General features: G+C 40.5%; 1 protein-coding gene across 17 annotated transcripts in view; it reads right to left on the minus strand.

Annotated features, from left to right (window-relative positions):
• Positions 1 to 7,330: 7,330 nt before the first annotated feature.
• The window catches only part of Itpr (Inositol 1,4,5,-trisphosphate receptor), a 441,449-nt gene continuing 423,231 nt past the window's right edge, over positions 7,331 to 25,548 (minus strand). For 16 of the 17 annotated variants that reach the window (XM_076192806.1, XM_076192819.1, XM_076192820.1 and 13 more), the window contains 2 exons: positions 9,692 to 9,853; positions 7,331 to 9,059 (listed from right to left, as the gene is read on the minus strand). In XM_076192806.1, the coding sequence (XP_076048921.1) occupies positions 8,967 to 9,059; positions 9,692 to 9,853 (255 nt within the window). In that variant the 3' untranslated portion in view covers positions 7,331 to 8,966. Of the gene's footprint in view, positions 9,060 to 9,691; positions 9,854 to 15,675; positions 15,939 to 25,548 lie in introns of those variants that run through there. The other variant, XR_012966877.1, reaches the window with a different exon arrangement.

The following is a 25,548-nucleotide window of genomic DNA, read 5'->3' on the forward strand; positions in this document are numbered from 1 at the left end:
GTGCATTGTACTCGTATGCACAAGTAATGAATTACTTTCATCTTCATCGCTATCGTCATCGTAGTCATCATCATTATCATCGTTGTCGTCGTTATTGTCGTCGTCGTCACCATTGTTATCATCAATTACCATCAGTCATTAGTCTGTTTCTCCTTGGTTAACGAGTTTTTCCCTGTCCCTTTCCTCTTCCCCCACATGTGATTCTTCCATACATGTGATGCAGTTAAATATATATATATATATATATATATATATATAATTGTGTGTGTGTGTGTATATATATAATGGATATATGTATGTATATAGAGATTACCACTCCAGGTCTTTTGCAGTATATGGTCTTTCTGTTTTACATCAATCTGTCTTGCTCTTAACCCATGTACGATCCAAATTCCATATATAGCGGTATTAAGAAGAGACAGAGAGAGAGAGAGAGAAGGGGGATGAGGGAGATGGAGGGAGGGGAGGAGGGAAGAGAGGGGACCATCTCATAATCGAGTTCATTGTCTTACTAAACAGTAGTGATTTTCTTGTGGTAGAATTTCATAATGGACGGATGATTGTCAGAACAATAGGCACACTGTAAGACATTCTCCCCTTGTTTTATAGATTTTGCGTCAACGTTTGTTAGTCTTCGTTGTTTGTTATTTTGTCATTTTGATCTTTGTCGACGACCAACACTCCTGATGCCAAAACCTTGAAAATATGATAAATACATGGTGTTCATTTATCTTCGTTATGAAGAAAATGATATATTTTTTTCCTTCCCTCACCGCAAGAATCCTTGAAAGGAGGTCACACGCGCACAAAAAGAAAAGAAAAAATCTTGTATTGTCTCTTTCTCTATGTTTATACAGTTCATATTTCCATAAATATTTTTTAAGGTCAAAATGGCTGTTTGGGCCCATTTAGAAACCTAACTCCTATATATATGTAACAAATATGAGAAGTACAGTACTAGTAAAAATAATTAGAACATTAATAGCAGCTATTCAAGGAATCACTAGCAATATTACAGCCGTAAGTTCATTCGGGGTTTCCATTTTTTAACATTTCTTTATTCACGTGTTTGAGGTTTAGTTTCCAAGGATATGTTCAACCGTTCCATGCCTGACGTACCCACTGTCGTCGATGTCCACGACGTCCCGCGCCTGTGCATATGTAGGGATGCATGCAAGTATGACTGAAACCTTGACCTAACTATCTAGACTAATTTCTCCTGGATTGACCCGATGTGCACCATGGACAAGAACTAGAGATAATTTCTGTCCGTCCCAGTCTTTCGCAACCTCTGTTTTTGTCCAGAAGCCAGGAGATCTGCTAGATTTTTTTTTTTTTCAGCTTGTCTCGCAAGCTGCTCGATATGTCTTGAAAGTGTTTTTTATTGCACGTAACTATCATCACATCCATCTTTTTATCTCAAGGAATCGGTTAGTTTGTTTTCTCTCACTTGCTCCCCCCCCTCTCTCTCTCTCTCTCTCCCTCTAGCTCTGGAGAAGGGGTCGTATTAAACATGAAGCCCGAGTAGTTATCTGAATAAGCACAAAACAGGTATCATCTCTTGAATATTCTTACCAGGATTTCACGTCCGTGACAAACTCCCGGAAAATCCCTTTTCTTTCGTAACAAAGAAAGCATCGCGATGCGCACGCGTGAGCCACACGAGACGGTTATTCGTTTTTTTTCCTCAGTCCGATCATCTCCGCGTTGTCACTTAGGAATATAATTCCAGCAAGCGCCATGTGATTTTATTTGTATTGTGATAGTTAATAGGGTTATGGGTTCTCCCACAAGCTCTCAGTAACTGACCGATCTTCAGAATTAAAGAGGAAAAGTAAATATTTATCGTTAACCCATACAATCTTGCTGAGAATGAAGACGGGCTCAGTCGGAGTTGTGCGTGCGACTTGACGTCACGGAGCTGCTTTGTGCCAACAAGCAAGTTCTCCCGTCTTTTTTACAAATATATACTGTGTATAAACAGGAACGGTTTCATAATTCAATACACCATACAAAATATAACCAGTGATATGGCCATAATTAATTTCGTAGTTTGATATAGGTGTAAAAAAAGGTTATATATATATATATATATATATATATATATATATATATATATATATATATGTGTGTTTGTGTGTTTAGTTAGTATTATACGGGAAGGGAGCTGTGCTCGTGGTGACCCGTTTTTTCTTAAAATCTTGAATAGCGTTTGCATACACTGTTTCTTTGTTTAATTTGTTCCAAGTATCTATTACTCTGTGTGGGAAGCTATTTTTTTAGATCTCTTCTGTACAGTAATTATCTTTTTTAGTTTCTTTTTGTGTCCTCTTGTTTTTCCATTGTCCCATTTCAATAAATCATTCTTATCTAAGATTTCCATTCCCTTCATAATTCTATAGATAGTAGGTCTCCTCTTTCCCTTCTTTGTTCTAGAGTTGGTAATTCTAATTTGGACAGTCTTTGTTCGTATGTCATTTGGGAGAGTTGGTGCCAGTTTTGTTGTTGCTCTTTGTGTGTGTGTGTGTGTGTTTGTGTGTGCATGTAATAAAATGAAAATTAAATAGTATAAAAAACGGTTATAGTTTGAACATTACTAGTCATCTTAGACCATAGGGTTTGTCATCTGAACCTTACAGTTTCTCAGAAGCAAGTTATATTGTGTTAGCAACGCAATTAAAGGTGTTCGCTTGTAGTCAGGATTTTAAACCAAATTCATAGAAATTGTTATCGATTAAGGTCCTGCACAATCGCTAGGCACTATAATAAAATCCCTATATTGGAGCACGGGGTGGAGGGTTAAGAGTAATCTGAGAATTTTTTATTTTCTTGATGCATAAGGATGGTAACGTCTTAGGCGTCTAAAGTGTAATTTATTGTTGCATTCGCCTCTTCACCACCGAAGGGGTACCACGGGAGATGAATGAAATTGCACGGCGGCAGCCAGAACTAGGGGGACAGTGCCACCGGACTTTATAGTTTCGCAATAAATTTTGTCAAAGGAAACCTCGTATACACACACACACACACACATATATATATATAATATGCATATGTACGTGTGTGTGTATGTGTATTTACCAAGTTGCAAAATACAGGAAAGGGGCAACGCTCGTAGGGTCCTGTATCTTACTCTCCAATTTATTATACTCAGATTGTTTATAGTTAACTAATTATACTATATATTTAAGGGACAACGCTCGTGCGGTCCTTTAGGTATGTGTGTGTGTGTGTGCGCATGCAATGCACATGGAAGGCAGGAATGAAACGCTTGACTTTGTTGCTTTGCAGGCCGGCATGATGTGAAACAGAACCAGTTCTTGAACGAGAAAGCTACTGTATCTTCTTTCTCAATGGAATATGATATAGTTATTTAATTTAGTTAATCCGGGGATATTTCGGTCGAAAATTTTATATCTTATAGACCAGGAAAAATATATAAACATGTGTATTTTCAAATTTACTTCTTTGTTAACCAAAAGACGTATTGAAGATGATCAAGTTGGCCGACATAAAAGAATAATAATAGCATCCTTTGCTGACAATGTTCCACAGACATAAATGAAAAAGCCTGGCAGCAGCCAGAATAAAAAGATAAACGTGATACAATGTATTAGGGTTGATTTTAAATACTGGCAATGTGCTGTCCTCCATGTGTGCATTTTAAAACAAGTGAAGTCACTTCGGTCTGCCCTAGATGCAACCCCCAAATAGAGGACACAGAACACTTCATACTACAATACCTCACATTAACGATCCTTAGACAATGATATCTCTTCCCCCGAGTGACCTGTGGACCACGCGAGGCCGTTGTCGGTTACCCGAAGGCCGTGGGTCTTCTGCAAGAGAGACCAAGGACCGATTCAAATCGTCATCGATTGGAAGAATACGACAGGGAACACGTTGCTTCACTCGCACGCTGTCGCCAGTCCTCACGGTCTCCCCGAACAAGCTCCCATGCAGATACCCTTCCCACACCAAATAGGTGTATCCTGATGTATATAGTTACATTCCTTCATGATTGCATTCATTCATAAGTATGAATGCAAGCATATAGATGGATACATGTTGATGGATGGATCCATGTGCATGAATGCATCCATACTTAGGGGTAAATCCTAGTATTTAGTTGCATTTGGGCATATTGGTGTATTCAAGCACATAGGTGCATACAAGCACATTGGTACATCCTAGCATACAAGTGCATCTAAGCATATGGATGCACTTGTATGATCCATATGCATACATACATGTATAACCAATTGCATGGATGCATCAGTATATATTGATGCACTTAACACTTTGCGTGCATTTATATGTATACGTGTATATATGCACCCATACTTTTGTAGGGATGCATCCATATGTATGAATACAACCCTACACATGGATGCAACTATGTATGAGTACATCCATACATTTGGATGCATTCATCCATATATATGCTTGCAAAGATGCATTCATGCACATGTATGCATTTAATTCTGAGTAACATCTTTGTTGGATGTGAATCACTCGTATACTGTTACATGCATTTTCTTTTGGACTGAGGCATCAGTAAGGGATAAAAGGTATTGAACTCTTATACTGAATTTTTTGTTCTAACTCTATTAGGGATATGTTTGATTGGGGCCACTTTTGTGCTTTTTGTATGAAGTGAGTCTATTTTAAGGAGACTGCATCAAAACATATTTACTAAGTGTTTAGGACAAAAAATCTTGGATGATTTAAGTTGGGGCCCATTATATCAGTATGGGTTGATATGTGAATGGGGCAAGTCTGGTAACTGTGTGTCACTTATAGGACTGTAGCTCATTGGTCATTCCATTGTGTTGGTAGAGGCAATTATTTCCTTTATTGAGAGAGGAGTCAGTGGGGCAGCAACTGTATTTGGAAAGGCTATTGTTCCCTTCTGTTGTAGTCACTTCATTATTTGTACCACAGTCTGTGTTATTTTACTTAGGGTGGTTCCCCAACCTTGTGAGATTTGGAGGTACTGTACTGTACTATACTTTTTAGGGCACCTTTTTTAGCCCTCTCCTCATTTTTGGTGAGCTGAGTGGGTCCTTGAGAGAGCTGTTCATTTGTACAGTACTAGGCTGCTGCTAAGTTTTACTGCTTCCCCAACCTTAGTGTGGGGGCGACCATTTGGCCTACACTTCCAACTGTGTGGGAATTTCCAGAGATCACCATCTCCTGCCCCCAACCATTATGCACCATTACCAACAGATATAAGGATGGGGTTATTGCTAGTTACTATAGACTTAACTGGCGAAAGTTGATCTCAGAAGGCAACAAAAGGTGGTGAGATAGCAGTTAGCTTAGAGGCAGTTCTAACTTCCCTGTAATGTTACAAGATTTTCCTAAGTGTAACATATAGATTTAACACACATTTTGTCAAACTTTATAACATATACCAAGGGTTTTTTCCCCCCTTTACAAGGGAGGTAGCCAAAGTCAAGAGGAATAATTCCACTCCACACCCGTTCACCACCTCTCCCTCTTTTCTTGGCTCCTCCTGGATCATGGGTCGTCCCTGTATCTTGTCCATTGCCCTGGGTCAGAAGCAATGCAGCAAGACAGCACATCCACAGCAAGACTGCTTCATTTAATTGGCGACCCCCTTCTCCATCCCCTCATGCAGAAAAAGAGATGGGGAGAAATCCCTTTAGAGCTTAACCCATTCAACTCCGATGACAAGATGTCTTGTCATTTGGTCAAATAAAACAAAAAATCATAATAAAACAACAAAATGTTTGATGATCAAACAGCACCAGAAAAATATGACGTCGTCAGTCCTCCTCCGCGACGTCATATTTTTCTGGTGCTGTTTGATCATCAAACATTTTGTTTTATTATGATTTTTTGTTTTATTTGACCAAATGACAAGACATCTTGTCATCGGAGTTGAATGGGTTAAGAATGAAGGAAACTGCAAAAGAATACGAGTATAAGGCATACACTGGGCAGTTTCATGTCATTTACCACCTATCATCCCCATCCATAAAGTTGTCTAATCGTTTTAGCGCTCACTACATGGTTACTAAGTCGATTCCTTTCATTGACCACCCTATTAGTAAACAAATTCTTGTTTATTTCCTTCTTAAATCTAAATTTGTCCAATTTAAATTTATTACCGAGTCCTGTCCTGTTGTTTTAATGTGATGACCTTGTTTGCATCACCCTTGAGCATTTGATTCACTTTAACACCTCCATTAGATCACCCTGCACTCTGTGTCTTTCCAAAGAGTATAAGTTAAAGTGCCTAAGCCTCCCTTTGTAAGGTAAATTTCTGACCCCAAGTATCATTTCAGTCATTCTCCTCTGTAAGAATTCTAGTGAACTGATGTCCATTCTATGGGTCAGAGACCAAAACTGTACTGCATAGTAAAGGATGGCTCTGCTAGATATTGATAATTATGTCGGCACTTCTATTTGTAACCGTCCTAGCAATGAAACCTAATGCTCTGTTAGTTTTATTCTTGGTGTTAATGCACCATTTTCTAGATTTAAGGTCATGACTCACTAGAACTCCCAAGTCTCTCTTGCACTCAGTTTTCTCTAAAAATGTATTATCTAAGCAATATTTGTTTTTGGGGTTGTGTAGCCCTATGTTTATCGCACTGCACTTTGAGATATTGAAGTCCATTTGCCATTTTACCAACCATGTGAAGAATTTGTTAAGATCATCCTGCAGAATCTCAGCATCGTCTCCTGACCTAATTAGGCGTCGTATTTTAGTGTTGTCCACAAACTTACTAACACTACTATTAATCCCATTGTCCAAGTCATTTATGTACATAATGAACAATAAAGGACCCCTCAAAACTGAGCCCTGAGGAACTCCACTAGAAACACTCCATTTTGATTTTACATCATTTATGGTAACCCACTGTTTTAGGTCATTGATCCAAGCTCTAGTCCATTCTAACACTTTTCCTCCTATGCCATGGGAATTTTATTTTATTTAGTAGTCTCTGGTGGAACACCTTGTCAGACACTTTGCTAAAGTCAAGGTAAATAACATCGTACATATCATTGTTATCTGATGCCTTATATATATTAGTGTAAAAAGATAGTATAAAAAGATTAGTCACACATGACTTACCCTTCAGGTTGCATCGAAATGTCAATCACACATAACTGCTCCCTAACCCTCCCCCCAATCCCCACCCCACTCCCTTCTATGCATCACAAACTTTATAATACTGGCAAATATTTTCTTGCCATCACCAATTAATAGCCACAGTTGATTGAGGCCATAATTCCTAATTACTGCCTAAAGATACCCATTTGCCCCCTTTTCATGTCCAGAGGATGAATAAAAAGATGAAATTTGATGGCTTTATTATCACAGTCTACAGAGAACACACGAGGGAGAGATGACGACACAACAACAACAGGTCTCCAAGTCCCCGGGAGTGAACAACCCACCATCAATGTTAAATCTAGTGTCAAGAATCAATTCATTTTTATACAAAAAGAAATTGTAAAAGAAAAAAAAAATGTCTTTGCTTCCCTCCAGAAATCTATTTTGCTTGTAAAATAACTGCTAACATTGGTGTGATAGCTAGACACGTACATTTTCATGTTTATAATGAAAATCAATTCACACTTAAAAGGGAAGTTAAAATACTTTTAAGTAAAGTTTAAAATAATGAATGAGGAAATAAGTGACAGTAAGCAATAAAACACGTATGCTGAAGAGCCGCTATATGTCACGGCATACATTCCTGTTTCTTCTGTGTGATTGTGTGCTTGGGTTAGGCAAGTGTTTTGGGAAAGGGGCTTGTAATTGAGTTAAATGGGTTAAATGCTTACAAATGACTTAAAGTGGGTCAGGTTCATTAAATAAATTAGGTAACCAAAGGCCTAGATGTGATTACCCCAGACTGACTTGTGAAAATGCAGGCATCCCTTGGCATCACAGGAAAGCTACGTCTTCTCTTGATACACTTTGGTACTTGGGTGACATGACAAAAGCTCGACCGAGCCCAGCTCTAGATACCAATGCCCCAGTCAGATATCCTTTCAGCAATGGTACAACTTTTCAGCTAGGCACATGAACCCCATCCTCAGTCGAATTGATGCTGCGTCATGCATGGAACTTCTGACTGCCTCAACACTGGCCATGACCAATCTAAGGCAAACAATTCAGACACTCTCCTTGATTTCAGACATGTAACAATAACAAGATAACTCTATAAGGTTACATAATAACAAGGTGTTGAGCATTTTCAGTTATTGTTTTACCAACTTGTTACAGAATCCTATTTCATCAAACCCTTTGGGTTTAAAACATACCAAAACATACTTGAGAGGAAGGAGGAAATCTGTGCCAACTTCTATGCTATGACTTGAACAAGAACAAAAAAATAATAATGGAAATAAAGACGAAGTACAATCTACTATGTGCCAAAAGTTAACTGGAAAGGTTGGAATCAATAATGGGCAGAAGAGGAGGGCAATATTTGACCAATCAAGGTTGGAGGGATGACCCCTGGAATGTCATTGATCACTAAAGCTATTCAGATTTTTTTGAACAATAATTCATAACATGTAACATTTGATAACATATATACAATATAGATACATACATATACACTTTTATATACAGTATTATATGTATATATAAAACATGTATATATATGTATAGGAAACTGACACTTGTAATAGGTACACCATCAAATGCTAAGGAAACATTAAGAATGGCAAAGCACTGGTGGCTGAACAGTGGTCTTGTACACAACAGATGTGGCAAGGCCAAGGGAGGGGTTATCCTTTTGGAAAAAAATCACTGGGTCGCTTTGAAAAACAATCATATTAAAATATGTCTTCCAAAACACGAACTCCTACTTAGACGAAAATGAACTACATAATTTGTATACATTATACAGTGTGTACAGTAACAATAAGACAATTTTTGTTTTTCATAAAAAGTTACAATAAATTGTAAATACAAAGTTTTATTCTGCGGCAAGAGGCATTCCATGTTGCTGGTAGTAATTGCTCGAGTTGAACAAGCCTCTTCTCTGACGTTGTTTCCTCTGTTCTGTCATCTATGGGCAAAATATTTGCAGGTGGTTAATATTTAAAATACCACATATCAAGCTTAGTATGTGCAATTCTCAAAGTTGCTAACAATAGTCAAGCAGGATACAGGGTTCAAGTTTGGTTTGATTATTATATACCTTGTAAAGATAAAAGTGGGATAGAGTTCTGAATTTAGTGTAGCACTCTACAATGCTATGAAAAAGTGGTAGTCCTACAACTTAAAAATATTGGTCAAGTTCCAAACTAGTGAACTGCCACCAGTAATGTAATACATCCTTGTTAACCTTCCAACTTCCAAATCTTATCTCAATTACTTGTACATTTACTGCTGTACTTTCAGTTCAGTTATGAGAAGAGATTTTCAAGAGAACCGAATTTCCTCTTCTACTGTTGGATGTTAAGCTTTTTTTAAGACTCTTAGCATAGATTCAAATTAATTTCTTCTACTGTTGGGATGAAGCTTACTGTAAGAGTTATGCTCTTGCATTAATATCCTTGTCAATCTTGCCTGTGAGTTAAACTTAGCAGGGTGGGTCACTGTGATGTGCCCAAGCAATTACAAAGCTGGGTAAAGTTGGATCAAAATGAACTGCAGTTGCCTGGTTATAAGCGCAAGAGTGAGGAAGATCACACTTACCTGTTCTTTAAGCTCCTTCAATTGCTTTACTAGATTGTCAACCAAATCTTGAGTACGGTCTAGTTTTGCACTGAGGCTCCTAACTTCATTGACTTCACCCTCTGCCTCTCCAAAACTCAGCGACATGGCACGCATGCGAGGGAACCAGTCCAATGTGTTGCACTGTAAGTGCATGCAACGAGACAAAATTAAATATATTAGCTACATCACTTTTATGACAATGCTGTTGAAACGAGTTTCATTTATGTTTTGTAGAAAAATTAGGCATACTATAAGAAGTTTTATTTATTGAAGTAAAAATTGGGTAATGCAAAGAAATGTAGGAATGGACGCAAAGAAGGAAAGTGGTTAGGTCATGACATACAGATGTGGAAAAATATCTTAAAAGCTCAAATGGGAGAGGGAGGTAGAGAGAGGGGAGTGTGCTTCTGATAAGAATGCCACACAACAGAAAAGTTGGACATCTTGCTATCTAACCATGAGCAGGGTATCTACAAACAACACTTGCTTTTGTAATTATTTTCCAATCAAGTATTTCATTGATGTAATCTGAGCTTTTACCCTAACAAATACTCTGCATTTTTTGGCATTTAAGTTGATTTTCCACAATTGTCTAAATCATGTAACAATCTACAGTTTCCCACATTTTTTTTTTTTTTTAATGATCTTTGCACAATTTACAAACATGTTAATGTAACTTGTACTTTTTCCATTATGTCATTGACATACAACAATAATATAAATGCCAATATGCTCCAGTTTCCACATAAAGAGGACTGAGGCACTTTATTGAAAGTCTTCTCTAGATCAAGGTATACATAGGTCACCCAGCCCTCCCTTGTTAGGCATTTTGTGTTTGTTTTCATTGTCTCTGCTTGTGTTAGTTAAAGTGCACATATTTACCCAATTATAGTTTACAGGAAAGGAGCAACAGTCATTGGGTTCCACTTCCTACTCTCCAATTTATCGTACATAGCCACAAATTAAAGTACAGTTCCAACTTATTCTATATCCTTGATTTCCAATTATTATATTTAGATCTGAATTCATGTTGTGTGTGCGTTTTTACCTTATTGTAGTATACGGTACAGGAAAGGAGCAATACTTGTTGAGTCTGGTCAAACATGTAAAACATCACATAACCTAAAAGCCTCTATGAACATTGCAATGGCATCTGAACCAATACCATCAGTAATGTGTAACACAATAGAATAACACCAACCACTTAATAGACTGCAACAGAGTTGAATTAATTCTATGTGAAACTGACAGGATATGTGTCTGAAAGCTGTAGTTATTTGAGGCTCAAATACTTTACAACAGAATTAGGGGAACATTTAACATTGCACCCCCAGTAATTCATTTATCTATCAAGGTAAAAAATTATTTGAAAGACTATTAGTGACTTTCCCAGGCCAAGTGACTTTCTGTGATCCTTCCCCCATCCCTTCTCTGTCCCTTTCCCATTCCAAACCTGCTCTCATACTAATACAACACAATGGTCCAAAATTTCTTCCCAGACAGGTCTATTGGAAGCTCCAAAGACTTGTCAGTCACTATGGGGCTGCAGGTTTCCAGTTGCAGGTTTCCAGTTGGTAACACTTGATGCAATTATACATACAGGTCTGTGTGTATTTGCTGATATAATTATGCACAACATATCCATTCAAGTAGTTGTGTGTGTGTGTGTGTATGATTTTTTTTTTTTTTTTTATGGAAAGGTACATGAGAACAGAAGTAAAGAATACAAAGTCAGGATGGAGAGCTGACCAGTGGAGTTCCACAAGGTTCAGTGCCAGCACCTTTAATGTTTCTTATACATGTCAATGACATGATGGAAGGTACAAGCTATATCAAAATATTTACAGATTAAGTAAGAAACATGAGAGGAATGAAAAATGAGGAATTTAGGCTACTGGACAAAGATCTAGACACTATTTGTATGGAACCAATAATGGAAAATTAATTTTAATCTATATATAAAATTCTCTGATGACAGTCTGCCATGCCTTCATACTCCTATAACATGACAATCAGTCTTAGGATTGTAACTTGCCAAGTTTGGTGTAAAATATACATTACCAGAAAAAACACGCACACAAATACATACAGACTGAACGCAAAGACACACATTTATATGAACCCGTACACACATATATAGTATACACCCACATGGCTGGACAGCACAGTGGTAGCGTTTGCAACCGCTACTCCAGTGTTCCGAGTTTGAATCCCGCCCAGGGCCAAAATAATTTCAATATCGCTGTGCTGTGGGTTGTTACTCCAACCTCTTGTGGGCGGGGAGTTGGGTGTGTGTGTGAGGTCACAGCATTACCCATAGATCGGTCATATATGAGCTCTGAGTTCTCTTCCACCACATGGATAAAGATGATGATGAAAAAACTTGGAGAAACCCTGATTGGGATATACATCAGTGGTATGGTCCCCACACAGAGTGAAGAATTTGAGCAAGATCATGAGAATACAAATGGCATTAACCAAACTGGCTCTGGTCTGGCAGATAAACCATACAAGGAGAGCCTTAAAACACTGGATCTGCCAATTTTGAAAGATCAAAGAGAAAGAGGTGATATAATTACAGTATTTAGGTTGCTAAAGGGGATAGACTACATGTCTAAAGGATGAGAAAAAATAGTTTTCCATATATTTATAACTGAATATGGCAGAATTTTTACAGTTGCTTATTTTCTTCATATTCTCTAATTTTCCCATCTGGGGATGTGAAAACACAAGCTCACCAATTTTATGGGGGACATTTTCAGGTAACAATTTTCTGTAACAATTGATTAGAATAGTACAAGTGGAATGGAAATAAATTACAAATTGTATCAAAACAACAACTGAACACTGAGTACTTACAACTTTGTTTATATCCTTAATTTCCAATAATATTTAGATTTAAATTCATGTGTTGTTCCAGCATGGACAATATTACATTCTAAAATATTCTAAATATTCATGCATCTATATGGAAAACTATATTTCTTCAAATCCTTCAGACATTTAGTCTTTCTTAATTCATTCTCATGACTTCTTAAAACCCTTCTATCCCTAATTATGAGATCTTCTGCCAATGTAGTCAATTTCTTTCAGTGACCCTGAATACTGTAATTATATCATCTATTTCTCTTTAATCTTTCAAAATTGGCAGGCCCAGTGCTTTCAGTCTCTCTTTGTATGATATATCTGTCAGGCTGGGAACCAGTTTGGTTACTGCCTTTTATATTCTCGTGGTCTTGTTTATATCCTTCATTCTGTATGGGGACCTACCACTGATGCATATTCTAGTCCTGAAAGAATCAGGGTTTCTCAGTTTTTTTTTATCATATTGTTATCCATTCATATAATCTTTTCATCCAATCATTGTATCATAATTAGGAACATTACAGGTTTCAGAACCAAACCCTGTGGTACCCAACTAGTCACTATTCTCTAGTCAAATTTTTCATCTCTCACTACATATGTTACTTAACCACTTCACTATGATGATGCCTACATAGGTCTCACATGGCACAAGTGGGTACATGAGGATGCTGGCATTGGCGTCTTGATTATACAATATTCTTTGCAGTTGTACATGAGTTGTCCCCGAATTTTGTGAACTGGTCTGATTATGTTTTCTGTGTTTATTATTACTAAGAGTAAAAGAGGATTTGTAATACAGCAGTGACTTTATATTTTATAATGCGAGCAGTGTGATGCAAATTATATATGGCAGCCAATGCTGTGCACGAGAATTTGAGTTGTAATGAAGAGGTTAAAAAGTCTTGAGTGTTTGATGTGCTGCATGAGAAGGGTGGGTGGACTCTGCATACTTAGATTTGGATAAAGTTATTGACAAAGTGCTACAAAAATATTGATATGTAAGTTACAAAATGTATGAAGCCTTTGAGGGAACACACTTTTTAGGTGATAAGACAAAATTCATGAGAACTGTAGTGAGAGATGATAAGTCAGACTGGAGTCAGTGACTAGAATAGTACCACAAGGCTCAATGCTGGCACTTGGAATGTTTCTATTGTACATAAATGACTTGATGAATAGAATAGATAACTATGCAAATATACTTGCATATGATACCAAGATAATGAAAAAGGTAGATAATAAAGAGGATTGCGAATTGTTACTGGAAGACCTCGATAAGGTTTATGAATGGAGTCAGGAATGTAAAATTAATTGAAAAATCTTGGAACAAGGCCAATGTATACATACATATACCAAGGGCCTTTTTCCCCTTACAAGGGAGGAAGCCAAAGTCAAAGGCATAATTCCACCCCCACCCACTCCACTCCCCTCTCTTTTCTTGGCTCCTGGATGATCAGTCATCCCTGCATCTCACCCATTGCCCTGGGTCAGAAGCAACACAGCACATCAACAGCAAGGCCACTTCATTCAATTAGGGACCCCACCACCCCTTTCTGTCCTTTCATGCAGAAAAAGAGAACACAGGGAGAAATCTCTTCAAGCTGTATCAAAATATCATTCACATGTAACCACTCCCTAATAGCCAAATGTATATGAAATATAGAGGATAAAAAAAAAAGGAAATTAATTAATAGCAAAGGTGAAGAAAGAAAAGGACTTAAGGATTTTATATCAGGGATGACCTATTGCCAGATAGTCATGACAAGAAAATAATAGGGGAGACTTTCAATTTGCTGAAGAATATAGGCATCACTACGTGGCATTATGAAGAAAATCATTAAAAGTCTGATTAGTCCTACATTGGAATTTGCTCATCACACCTAAAGAAAGATAGAATACAAAGAGCAGCAACCAAGATGATCCTAAGTTTAAACAACAAGACATATGAGGAAAGATTGAAAAAACTAGGACTTCTCATATTAGAAGAGCAAAGAGAAAGAGGCAACATGATAATATTTTGATAACAGAAGGGTACAGAAAAAATTGACCAAGAGGATTAGATCAGATGGAATGAAAGATTAACAATAGATCACAGTAAAAAAATGAAAAAGTAAATTCGTTTGAAAGATGTTAGGAAGTATAACTGTGAACATAGAACTGTAAACTTATGGAATGGAACAATGTATGAAAATATCCAAGCAAACACCATAAACAAGTTTAAGGCAAAGTTTGATGAGTGGAGGCATTGATGGGGTTCCAACCTGTATACTACAACATAGGTAAGTGCACAGCACTGTAGATTGGCACCCTAGCTCTAGTAGGCAAAGCATTTGTGGTTTGTGTGTGTAAGATCACAGCATTGCTCATACATTGGATTGTATTAGCTTTGAACTCTTATGCAAGAGGGTAATACCTTTCAATCGCAAGTCCAACACATCCAAGACCATGGTGAATCACACACCCACCCACACTCACTCACTCATACGTCTATATGGTAGTAGGCTTATTCCTCCTTATAAAGCAGATAGCCTTATGCATTATAGATACAAACTTTGAGTACTTAATCTTGAAAAATTAAATAGTGATAACATCAGAGGCAGAAATATTTTCCCTCAATACTATACAAAGTAAATAAAAAAGAAAGAAAATTACCATGCCACAGATTTTTATCATAAAATGTATAGTAAAAATTTCAAACCATATGGTTAAAAAATTAAGTGAAATAAAATGATAAAATAAAAAGGGAGTAAACTTCCCACTCATGTCATCCATAAAAATTCAGGCTTTTAAAACGTAAATAGTTAAACATCCAAACAGCATGCTGTAATTTCTATTTTGTTAAGGCACTTAGGTGATTTACTTTATTACTTTTTAATAGCTATGCATTGTTTATACTTCCTTTTTATTTATTTGTATTATATTTATATGTTTAATTAATTTCTTTGTAGTTGGTCCAGTTGTATGGTTGTAGAGGCTTTTGTCAACAAGATTGACTCGAGGCATTTGTGGGGATTGAAGTGGGCATGCATGGTGCCACCATATAAATGGAAAGGGAGATATGAAATTAGACCATAGTAGAATATGGTTGTAAAGTGTACCAGAAATAAAGCTTGTTAGGCTATGTCCAATGTAATCACAATACATGTGCACGTGGGGAAAGGGGCGCCTGCACACTCCTAATTTTCGTGGATAAACGTGGGAAGCTACTGGAGTGTCCCATGTTGAAGCAAGGTGTTCCAGAGCTTCAAAGTGCTCGTACAACGCCTGCCCGAGTTCGGAGGCGTGGACAAAATACGCTACTCCTTCTACCAATATCGATCTTAGGACGTAACTTGCCCGTTGGTGGCTTTTCCATACTCTTCTGTTTAGGGAGAGTGAGTGATTATAAAAAAAATTGTTTAGGGAGAGTGAGTGATTATAAAAAAAATTGTATCTTTTCAGTGAAAGGTGAGAGATTTGACAAATAGGTGACACCAAAGGTGGGAAGGTGGGAAAAAATTATCTGTGCATGTCAGCCTTGAACATGTTAACAAATTTATACAATTACCTATAGGAGGGGGTGGATGGGAGTGTAGTATGTGGGGATGGAATGGGTGGGAGTGAATTTTATTCCTTTGTTTTTTGGCTACCTCCCTTGTAAGGGGGAAAAAGCCTTTGGTATATGTATGCACCTATAGGTGATTTTACAAGACAGACAAAACCTCACTATTATCCTGTCTTTATCTCATAATTCAAAATCAAATTGGCCTCTGAATTCTTGAGATCTCCAGGTGTCTCATGTTTAAGGACACCCCGGGTCAAAATGTTCTAGTGTAGTGCATTTACTGAATGGTATACTAGAAAGAGCTGCCTTTAGGTCCTTTTTCTGCATCTCCATCAGTCAAACAAGGCCTTAAATTTGTTTCAGGGTTTTGACTGTTTTGTGGAGCCTCTGTAGGAAGGAGGAACTGTGGACTAGCTAGTGAGGTTGTTTAATGTGTGCTTAGGGGAGGAAAGTGTCCTAGAAGACTGGAGGAGTGTATGTATGCTTCCAAGTTACAAAAGAAAAAGGAGACATATGAAGGTAGTAGTTTCAGAGGGATCAGTCTCTTAAGAGTAGTTGGAAAAGCATATGGGAAGGTGTTGTTTGAGAGGATTGGGAAGGGAATAGGAGTAATTGGGGAAGGAGAGTGTAGGTTTAGGAAAGGTAGCAAATGCATGCATCAAACTTTTGTTGTAAGACAGATATGTGAGAAATTTTTGGCAAAAGGTGAGGATGTCTTTGTGTCTTTTAAGGATCTAGAGAAGGTTTGACATGGTTAACAGGAAGGCATTGTAGTAGTTGTTGCAGATGTATGGGATAAGGGAAAGTTAAGGCAGTCAAAAACTTTTACCTGAGTAACAAAACTTGTTTTAGGATTGAGGAAGTTAGTGACAGAGTTTGGGAAGGTGTGTGGAAGGAGGAGGTTGAAGATAAATGTGGGTAAAAGTAAGGTGATGAGATGGACAAGGGTAGAAAGTGGCAGCATACTGGAAATGAGTATTAAGGGAGAGAGACTGGAGGAAGTGGATAGTTTTAGATACTTGGGTGGAAATGTGGTGGGAAAGGGAGTGGAGGTGGAGGTAGAATGTAGATTGAGAGAAGCAAGTAAATGCCTTGAGGGATTAAAAAGTGTAATGAGAAATAGACATTTGGGAATGGATGCTAAGAGGAGATTGTATAGAGTGATTGTGCCTACAGCACTGTATGGGGCAGAAACATAAGAGAGGAGTTTGAATGTATTTGAGATGAGGTACCTGAGAAGATTGACAGGGGTTACTAGGCTGGAGAGAGTGAGAAATGAGGTGAGGAGGAGAATGTGGGTGGAAAGGGAGTTGGGAGATAGGGTTGATGAAATTGAATTGGGATGGTTTGGACACATGGAAAGAATGAGTGAAGAAAGATTAATAAAAGAGGTGTGGAAGGCAGAGGTGGAAGGAGTGAACATGAGGGGGCAACCAAGGATGAGATGGATGGATGGGGTAAAAGGGGCATTGGGAAAGAGGAGAATATCTATTGAGGAAGGACAGGAATGGACAGAAGAGAGGGGTGAATGGAGAATGGTTGTGTATGGATGATGCTGTGATGCATGAGGGGGAGTGGGTGGGGGATGGGGGTGAGGGAGTATGTGTGAAAAATAAATTGATGCAACCCAAAGGGATTTCTCCCTGTCTTCTCCATTTCTACATGAAGGGATGGTGGTGGTGGGGGGTTGCCAATTTAATGAAGTGGCCTTGCTGTAGATGTGCAGTGTCTTCTGAGACTGCTTTTGACTCAGGGCAGTGGGCGGGGTGCAGAGATGACCTGTCATCTAGGAGGAGCCAAGATAAGAGGGAGGAGGGTGGATGGTAGTATAATATGTGGGGATGGAATGGGTAGGAGTGGATTTTATGCCTTCTTTTTTTGGCTACCTTCCTTGTAAGGGGGAAAGAACCTTTGATATGTACGATTTTGACTGGACTATTTCTTTATCTAGACTATTCCCCAAATCAATGCATCTATATGGAAAGTAATTTTTTTTATATCATTCAAGCACTGTCTTTTTTTTAAGTTTCTTAGCTCTGGCTGCTCCCCTGTACCTTACTTTAACTAGATTTCCTGTCAATTTTGTCCACTACTTTCAGAGATCTGATTACAGCAAATCTGACCTATGATTGGCACCCATTTGATGATTAATCTTTACATCCTTTCTAATTTTACTATTTCTTCACATTTTCCCCCAATTTCATCTTGGCTTTACTCAAAAGAAAATTATGGGCTGGGGATCCACAGCTGTTTTCAAAGAAGTCCATTAGTATCATATACATGTACACCCCCCTGAACTCACACTTCATCCCGGAGATTTTCCATATGAAGTTCAGATGGATTACATTTTGGGATTCTCCTGGTCAGTTTGAGTGTTGTGATTACCGTACAGGTCTACGATGATCAGTCCTAAAGAACTCAGCACCGGTAAATCCTGTAGTTCTTTAGGATCCTTTCGATGAGGAATAAATATGTAACAAATTTCCTTTGCCATAACTCTGGCACTGCTGTAACAGGCCCATTGGCATGGCTATCATCTCTGGAATCAGGAACCAGCAATCCTCCACCTTCTGGACTTTAATAAATTCAGGAGAGTAATGCTACATTCCTGGCTCTATCAGTACCAGTAACTGCACTGAAGCCACCTTAAAATAACAAGTGTGTCCTGTACCAGGCACTAGTTATCTACAGACTCAAGCTTAGCAAACTCTGTCTCTTCAAGTTCATACACCTCAGTAGAAGCAACTGTGTGAAAGATATACCCTAACATGTGGTTCAACCTCACCAGCAACATACTGGTGATCAATAAAGTCCAATCAGTAGATGTTGAATAACAGGGGCCCAAATATACTACCCTGGAGTAGTATATTTGAGTGGAAAATATGCCCGTCACTGTAGCTACCATTGACAAACATGCAGAGTTGGATTCCTCAGGCACTACATAAAAGTTGTTAAAACAAAGCCCATTGACTCAAATTGAATGTAGTTTCTACAGAAGGCCCTCATGATTAACACAACTGAAGTCTGCTAAAAGATGAAACTGGACAACCCTAACCTCATGGATGAAATTGAATATAACATCAATAGTTCCAAGGTTTTGTCAGCAGACAAACACATTTAGTGACAATATATAAGAGTACTCTATAATATGAAAGTGGTAAGATAAGATCAAATGTTCAAAATCTAGTTACTAAACATAAACCCAAAGAGGAAACCCAGAAGATACAAAACACCAGCCCATCTATATTCAGGTCATCACCTAGCACTTAAAATGATACTGTACATATATACATGCACATACCAAAGGCCCTTTCTCCCTTTTTAAAGGGGATGGCCAAGTCAAGGTATACACTCATCTTTCATAGATCCCATACCCATCCAAATCCCATTTGTTGTCACTCCCATGAAGTGTCACTCTTTTTCCCTACCCACTGCTAATTTAAAGCAATGCAGCTAGACACAACACCTCCACATCAAGGCCTGACAGCCAAAGTTGTTTTACACCCAGTTTCACTCAAGAAACTATAGAGCAGACAAGAAGAAATTCCTTCAGACTACATCAATTTCTCATTAATTCACAACCTCTCTCCACTCACACCTTCTCTTGCCCTCTCCCTTCCCTGCTTGACAGATATTTCCCTTGTATCTAAGGCCCTCTTTACCCCATCCATCCATCTGATTATCTGTCTTCTCCATTGAACAATATCAACACAGAAATAGCTTGGAAATAAACACCATATGCCTCACATGCAATTGCCACATAGAACACATTATCTAACATTGTCCTACACTAACCCACATCTGATGACATTGGAAAGTTTCTCTCCCCTAAGTGATCTATGGGCTGACCAATGGTCATGGCCAGATTTCTTAGAGTTGCAGGCCTTTGCACAAGGGATCCAAGACAATATGAACATCCACTAGTAGACATTTTTGGGAGCCTAAGACAACAAATTTACTTCCATTCTGTTAGTGCTTTTCCATAAAAAATTCCTGGGGGAAAAGAATACTGTCACCAATTACTTCCACTTGGATCGTAAGAGGCGAGAAAAAAGGGGCAGGGATTGGGACCAGGCATCCTTCTCCCTGTAGCCCCACAGGGGACATTCCTAAAAAAAGTAAAGGCATAAGAGGGTCTAGGAGTTTTCCGACCAGCACCCTAAGTTTTGGGTTTTTTAATGTGCGTGGATGTGGTACAGATGAGAGTAAAAGGTAAGAGATAGGTAGTATGTTTGTGGATGTGTTGGCTTTGAGTGAAACTAAGTTGAAAGGGAAGGGTGAGTGTAAGTTTGGGAGTGTAAGTGGGAGGTTATCAGGAGTGAAGAGAGGGCGAGGGAGGGAAGGGGTGGCTATACTAGTAAGTGAAGAGATAGGTAAAGGTGTAATGGAGTGGAAGGAGGTTTCCTCAAGGATAATGTGGATGAAGGTGAAACTGGGAAAGGAGATGTGGGTTTTTGTAAGTGCATATGGGCCTGGCAGTGAGAAGAGTGTAGAAGGGAGGCTTTTTGGATAAATTTAAATGAGTGCATAGAGGGATTAGGGAGAAATGTCAATATAATAGCACTGGGAGACCTTAATGCTAGGGTAGGAAATGATCCAATTGATGGAGTGGTTGGGAAATGTGGAGTTCCCAGAAAGAATTGTAGTGGAGAGTTGATGGTGGAGAAGCGTCTAGAGTTGATGGTGGAGAAGCGTCTAGAGTTGATGGTGGAGAAGCGTCTAGAGAGTTGATGATAGCAAATACAGTGTTTTGGAAGAAAGTCAAGCATAAGTACACATGGGAGAGGGTGGTGGATGGAAGGGTGGTAGATAGAGCGCTAATGGATTATGTAGTGGTAGATAGGAGTATGATAGGAAGAGTTAAGGATGTACATGTGCTAGGGGGAGAGGGTGGGGGAATATCAGATCATTTTTTGGTGGAAGGTAAGTTAAGAGTGGAGGATAGATGGAGAAAGAGGAAAAGGACAAAAGGTAGGGAGGTGCTTAGAATGAACTCTTTAAATGAAAAGGAAAAGGAGGAGTACAAGAAGAAGCTGAAGGAGGAGTGGGAGGGAGTGAAGGATAGAGTAGAGCTAGGAGTGGAGGAGGAATGGGGATGGTTCAAGAAGGGAGTCACAAAGTGTGCAAAGATGGTGTGTGGAACAAGAAGGACAGGAGGAAACAGAAGGAAGGGTAGTGAATGGTGGGATGAGGAAACAAAGAAGGTTGTAGAAAAGAAGAAGCGAGCTTTCAGACTGGTTACAAAATAGGACGAGGGAGTCATACGAGAGGTACAAAGAAAAGAGAAGTAAAGCAAAAGGTAAAGGAGGCAAAGAGGAGAGCAGATGTGAAATGGGTTAAGTGTATGACAGAAAATTTTGAAAGTAATAAAAAGATGTTTTGGAAAGAAATTAAGAGAGGAAGAGGAGGCGAATCAAGTAGAGAAGAAAAGGTAAAAGGTGCAGATGGAGAGATGATAATGGAAGAGAAGGCAGTAAAGGGGAGATGGGCAGAATATTTTAGGGAGTTGCTAAATGTGAAGGAGGATAGGGAGGGAAAGATAGCTGCAGTGGGAAATGCTAAGAAAATGACCGTGATGAGTGAGGAAAATGGAGGAGAAATAAGGAAGGATGAAGTGAAGGCAGTTGTTAAGATGAAAGCAGGTAAGGCACCTGGTCTGGATGGATGCCATGCAGAATGTCTAAAAAAAGGAGGTATAGTGATGGTGGACTGGCTGGTGTGGTTATTTAATGTTTGCTGGAGAGAGGGTGGAGTGACTGGGGACTGGAGGAGTGCCTGTATAGTTCCACTTTACAAGGGAAAAGGGGACAAGTGTGAATGTAATAGTTTCAGAGGAATTAGCTTGTTAAGTGTAGTTGGGAGGGCTTATGGGAGGATCTTGATTGAGAGGAACAGAGGGAGTAATTGGTGAGGAACAGTGTGGATTTAGGACAGGTAGAGGTTGTGTAGATCAGATTTTTGTGGTAAGACAGATGTGTGAGAAAACTATAGGAAAGGGGGGGGATGTTTTTTGGGCCTTTATGGATCTGGAAAAAGCTTACGACAGGGTAGACAGAAAGGCACTGTGGGAGGTTTTGCGGATATAAAGGATAGGAGGAAAGCTTCTAGGAGGTGTCAAGAGTTTTTATGAGAGTAGTAGAGCTTGTGTCAGGATTAGAAATGGAGAGAGTGAGTGGTTCGAGGTAAAGGTGGGACTTCATCAGGGATGCGTTATGTCGCCCTGGCTGTTCAACTTATACATGGATGGGGTAGTGCGAGAGGTAAATGCAAGGGTGGTGGGTCAGGGATTGGAGATGGTTAAAGAAAATGGAGAAAAGTGGGAGGTGAGCCAGCTGTTGTTTGCGGACGACACTGCGCTTGTGGCAGGATCGGAGGAGGGATTGAGGAAGTTGGTGACGAGTTTGGGAGAGTGTGTGATAGAAGAAAGCTGAAGATAAATGTGGGTAAAAGTAAGGTGATGAGATGTTCTCCAAGGGGTGAAAATGGCAGCAAACTGGAAGTGAGCATTAAGGGAGAGCGACTGGAGGAAGTGGATAGTTTTAGATACTTGGGTGCAAATGTGGCAGGAAAAGGTGGAGTGGAGGTGGAGGTAGAATGTAGATTGAGAGAAGCGAGTAAATGCCTTGGTGGATTAAAAATGTAATTTTCGCAGGAAAATTAATTTTTCCCTGATACAAACCTGAGGTACTCCTTACCCAAGGATACGCGGCGCGTTTCTACCGCTAACACTGTGTGTGCTTGAAAACACCTCACTCCGAGGGTCTGGGCAACCATTATCCTCAGTAAGGGGCCCTCCTGGGGCAAGGGGGGCCCCCCTCCCCCCGCAAGGGTAGGAGGGTAGAAGCTCCATTGTCTGAGCCAGGTATGAAATTAGTCACGAGGGTTGACAGGCCAGGGAGAAGGAACTACTAGCGGGGTGGATGAGGAGGGCCATTAGAGGTAAGGAGTACCTCAGGTTTGTATCAGGGAAAAATTAATTTTCCTGCGAAAATTACATTTGTTCCGAAGAATACAAACTCTTCGGTACTCCTTACCCAAGGAGACTTGGACTTAGGGGGGAAGGAAGTATTTGTCTAGCCTGGGAAACCCTCGTAAGGAGAAAATGTAGAGTGCTAAGATCTACGTTGACCAGACCCTTATACATTCCCCGAAACTGTGAAGGGCACCTGGATCTGTTCCCAGAGTGGAGACAGACAGGGCATACTCACTTTGTACCCCTTGTAGGGCTCGAACTGATTCCCTTGGAATGCTTGAGAGCCCTCGGTGAGGTAAGGGAATGTAGGAGTATGAGAAGGACTTGAGATAGGTATCCCCGTGGTTGCCGATCCAGAACTTGGATGAGGCTTCAGGGTTGGCTGTGTGCCATTGGTACGGGGTATGTTATCTCAGGACTTCTTGGGCAGCCACTATGGGGCCTAGAGAGAAGGTCCCTAAGTATCACATGACATCTTTGAGGTAAAAGGAAGTGAACGTAGTCTGGGACTTCCATATACCTGCTTGAAGGACCTGGTTGACTGACCGATTCTTTCGGAAGACTAGGGAGGGTCCTATTGCCCTGAGGTCATGAGCTTTTGCTCCAGGGTAATCCGTGGGGCTCGAGGCGTAGGCCCTGCGGATGACTTCCTTGATCCAGTAAGAAATGGAAGTCTTAGTGACGGGCTTGGGTGTACCCCTGGTAGAGACGAACAGTCTTGGCAAGTCTGGTCTAAGATGCTTCGTCCTCTCGAGGTAGGTCCGGATAGCACGTACCGGGCATAGGACCATTTCTGCATGTTCGCCCCCTACAAAGTCGTCCAAGGAAGGAATACTAAAGGACCAGAATCTAGGGTCGGCTTTGGCCGGATCCTGGTTTTTGGCAACGAATTGGGGCAGAAAAGTGAAGGAGACCTCTTGCCATCCTTTCGAGTGGGCGACTCGATAAGAGATGGCATGCAACTCCCCGACCCTCTTGGAAGACGCCAGGGCCAAGAGAAAGACTGTCTTCAAGGTGAGGTCCTTGAAATTAGCATCTCGGAGGGGTTCGTAAGGGGGGCCCCGCAGAGCGTTGAGGACTAATGCCACATCCCATGGAGGAGAAGTGATCTCCCTGGGGGGGCATGATTTTCTGAAATGTCTGAAGAGCATGGAAATTTCTGGAGACAGGGCTAGATCCATGCCCTTCAGAGAAAACACCTGATTAAGAGCTGCCCTATAGCCCTGCACTGCCGAGAGGGAGATCTTCTTGGACTTCCGGAGGAAGTGGAAGAAGGAGGCAATCAGAGGAATGGTGGCTTGCTCTGGGGCTATTGCTCGGGAGTGGCACCATTCTGCAAAAGCATTCCACTTCCCTTGATAAAGGGCAGCTGAGGAAGAGCGAATAGGGGAGGACATGTCTTCTGCCACTTCTTTGGGGAAACCCTTCTCTAGGAGGATCCGGACCATAGTCTGAACGCGTGAAGTGCCAGGGCTGACGGGTTCTTGTGCCAGGCCCCGTTGACTGGTTGATGTAGAAGGTCGGGTCTTCCCTGAAGGGCCAGGGGCTCCTCCACTGCTAGCTCGAGGGCGTCTGGAAACCATGGGGCTTCCGGCCACCAGGGAGCGATCAAAGTCATCCGAAGGTTGGATGCGGTTCGTACTCTCTGGAGCACCTTTTGGAGCAAGGGAAACGGTGGGAAAGCGTAGGTGTCGAGGTTGTCCCAGCTTTGCAGAAGAGCATCCTCTCCCGCTGCCAGCGGATCCGGGAGAGGGCTGAAATACACCGGGAGCTGGTGGTTCCATCTGGTGGCGAAAAGGTCCACCAGAGGGGAGCCCCATTTGTTGATGAGGAAGGTCGCCACTTCCGGATGGAGGGACCACTCCGTGCTGATTACCTGACTCCTTCTGCTGAGGTGGTCCGCCCAGACATTCTTTTTCCCTGGGATGTAGCGAGCTCTGAGTGTCACTTGGAGGTTCTCGGCTAATAGGAGGATCTCCATAGTGAGATGGCAGAGGTCCTGGGAGACTGTGCCCCCCTGCTTGTTCAGGTAGGCTACTACCGAGGAATTGTCCGACATGATGCCCACAACTTTCCCCGAGATTTGACCCGAGAAGTGACGGAGAGCCAGCAGTACCGCTTTCAATTCTAGCCAGTTGATATGGGCTGTCCGCTCGACCGTGGACCAGGAACCGCTGACGTGATCGTCGTTGAGGTGGGCCCCCCAGCCCTCCTTGGAGGCATCGGAGAAGAGGAGGACTTCGGGGGGAGATGGGCCGAGGGGCATCCCCACGAGCAGGTTGCACGGGTCCTTCCACCAGAGAAGAGAATGCTTGACCTCTCCGGTAAGGGTGATGTGTTGACGGGTGTCTCCCCTTAGCGGGGACCACTGGGACTTGAGGAGCCACTGTAGGGGTCGCATTCTCAGTCTGCTCCTGGGTATTAACCTCTCGACGGAGGCCATGTGGCCCAGGA

This window comes from Oratosquilla oratoria, chromosome 11 (genome assembly GCF_046742065.1).
Source record: "Oratosquilla oratoria isolate Oo_2021 chromosome 11, ASM4674206v1, whole genome shotgun sequence".
Lineage (NCBI taxonomy): Eukaryota > Metazoa > Arthropoda > Malacostraca > Stomatopoda > Squillidae > Oratosquilla > Oratosquilla oratoria.